This window comes from Aplysia californica, unplaced genomic scaffold (genome assembly GCF_000002075.1).
Source record: "Aplysia californica isolate F4 #8 unplaced genomic scaffold, AplCal3.0 scaffold00868, whole genome shotgun sequence".
NCBI classification, from domain to species: domain Eukaryota; kingdom Metazoa; phylum Mollusca; class Gastropoda; order Aplysiida; family Aplysiidae; genus Aplysia; species Aplysia californica.
In genome coordinates this window covers 113742-114729 of record NW_004798138.1, presented here as the reverse complement: position 1 = coordinate 114729, position 988 = coordinate 113742, and the positions used below count along the sequence as shown (strand labels likewise).

The following is a 988-nucleotide window of genomic DNA, read 5'->3' as shown; positions in this document are numbered from 1 at the left end:
TAGGCGTAGATCTAGTCGAGACAAGGGAAGAAGTGGTAGTTGCAGTTGTGGTAGATGTAGGTCTACTTGTGTTTGGTGTTAAAGAAGCGAAACGACGAGAATTAACACTATGAAGACAAGAGATAACTAATACAATTTAAAAGGCTGAGACAACATTGTTATTTTGATAAGTAACACCGTCTTGCCATGCATGCCTTCCCGCACACACCCGTGTACAACACTCCACGTAAAATCACAGCTCTTTATACGCTCTCTCTCTCTCTCTCTCTCTCACACACACACACACACACACACACACACACACACACACATACACACACAGTGACACACACACGCACGTTCGCACACAGTGACACAGTGACACACACACGCACAGAGAGAGAGAGAGAGAGAGAGAGAGAGAGAGAGAGAGAGAGAGAGAGAGAGAGAGAGAGAGAGAGAGAGAGAGAGAGAGAGAGAGAGAGAGAGAGAGAGAGAGAGAGAGAGAGAGAGAGAGAGAGAGAAGAGTCTCAGATGTAAAGACAGACATTCTGTGCATATCTTCAGTCAGACGGAGAAAGATTACTCTGTAACACTTTCCCTCGTCTGTCTGCGGTGGAAAATATTAACCGTCTCTCACTCGATTGGGATAGACCACGCCACTCCAAAGTCTCATTCATCGTGAACAAAAGTAGGAATGTCACCTTCGTGGCCAATCATAATCACTGTCTATTTTTAGGCTGCTCGGAGTTTCTAGTTACAACGAAAACACCAGCGCAGCCCGCGGACAACGAAGAGGTGACGAAGCAACTTCTTTCCGACCGACAGAGCGAGAGGCCATCGAGCTCTGGAAAGTTTCAGATGTGCTTGTGCGACAGTTTACCTACACAGTGAAGGAGTGCCAGTTGTGATCCAACGACCATTCCTCATGCCTTGAGAGTTATGAGGGTGTTCGCCACAGGATTTTTCCTGGTGTGGATATTTCTTCTTCATCAAGGAAACTGCAACT

At 46.5% G+C, this 988-nt stretch overlaps 1 protein-coding gene across 1 annotated transcript in view; it reads left to right on the top strand.

Moving 5' to 3' along the window:
• Positions 1 to 507: 507 nt before the first annotated feature.
• LOC101863063 (anosmin-1) overlaps positions 508 to 988 on the top strand; it is a gene marked incomplete at its 3' end in the record, with an annotated part of 21072 nt that continues 20591 nt past the window's right edge. Inside the window, 1 exon segment of the mRNA XM_013089078.2 lies at positions 508 to 988. This exon segment is cut by the window's right edge and continues 65 nt beyond it. Coding sequence (XP_012944532.1) covers positions 922 to 988 — 67 coding nt within the window.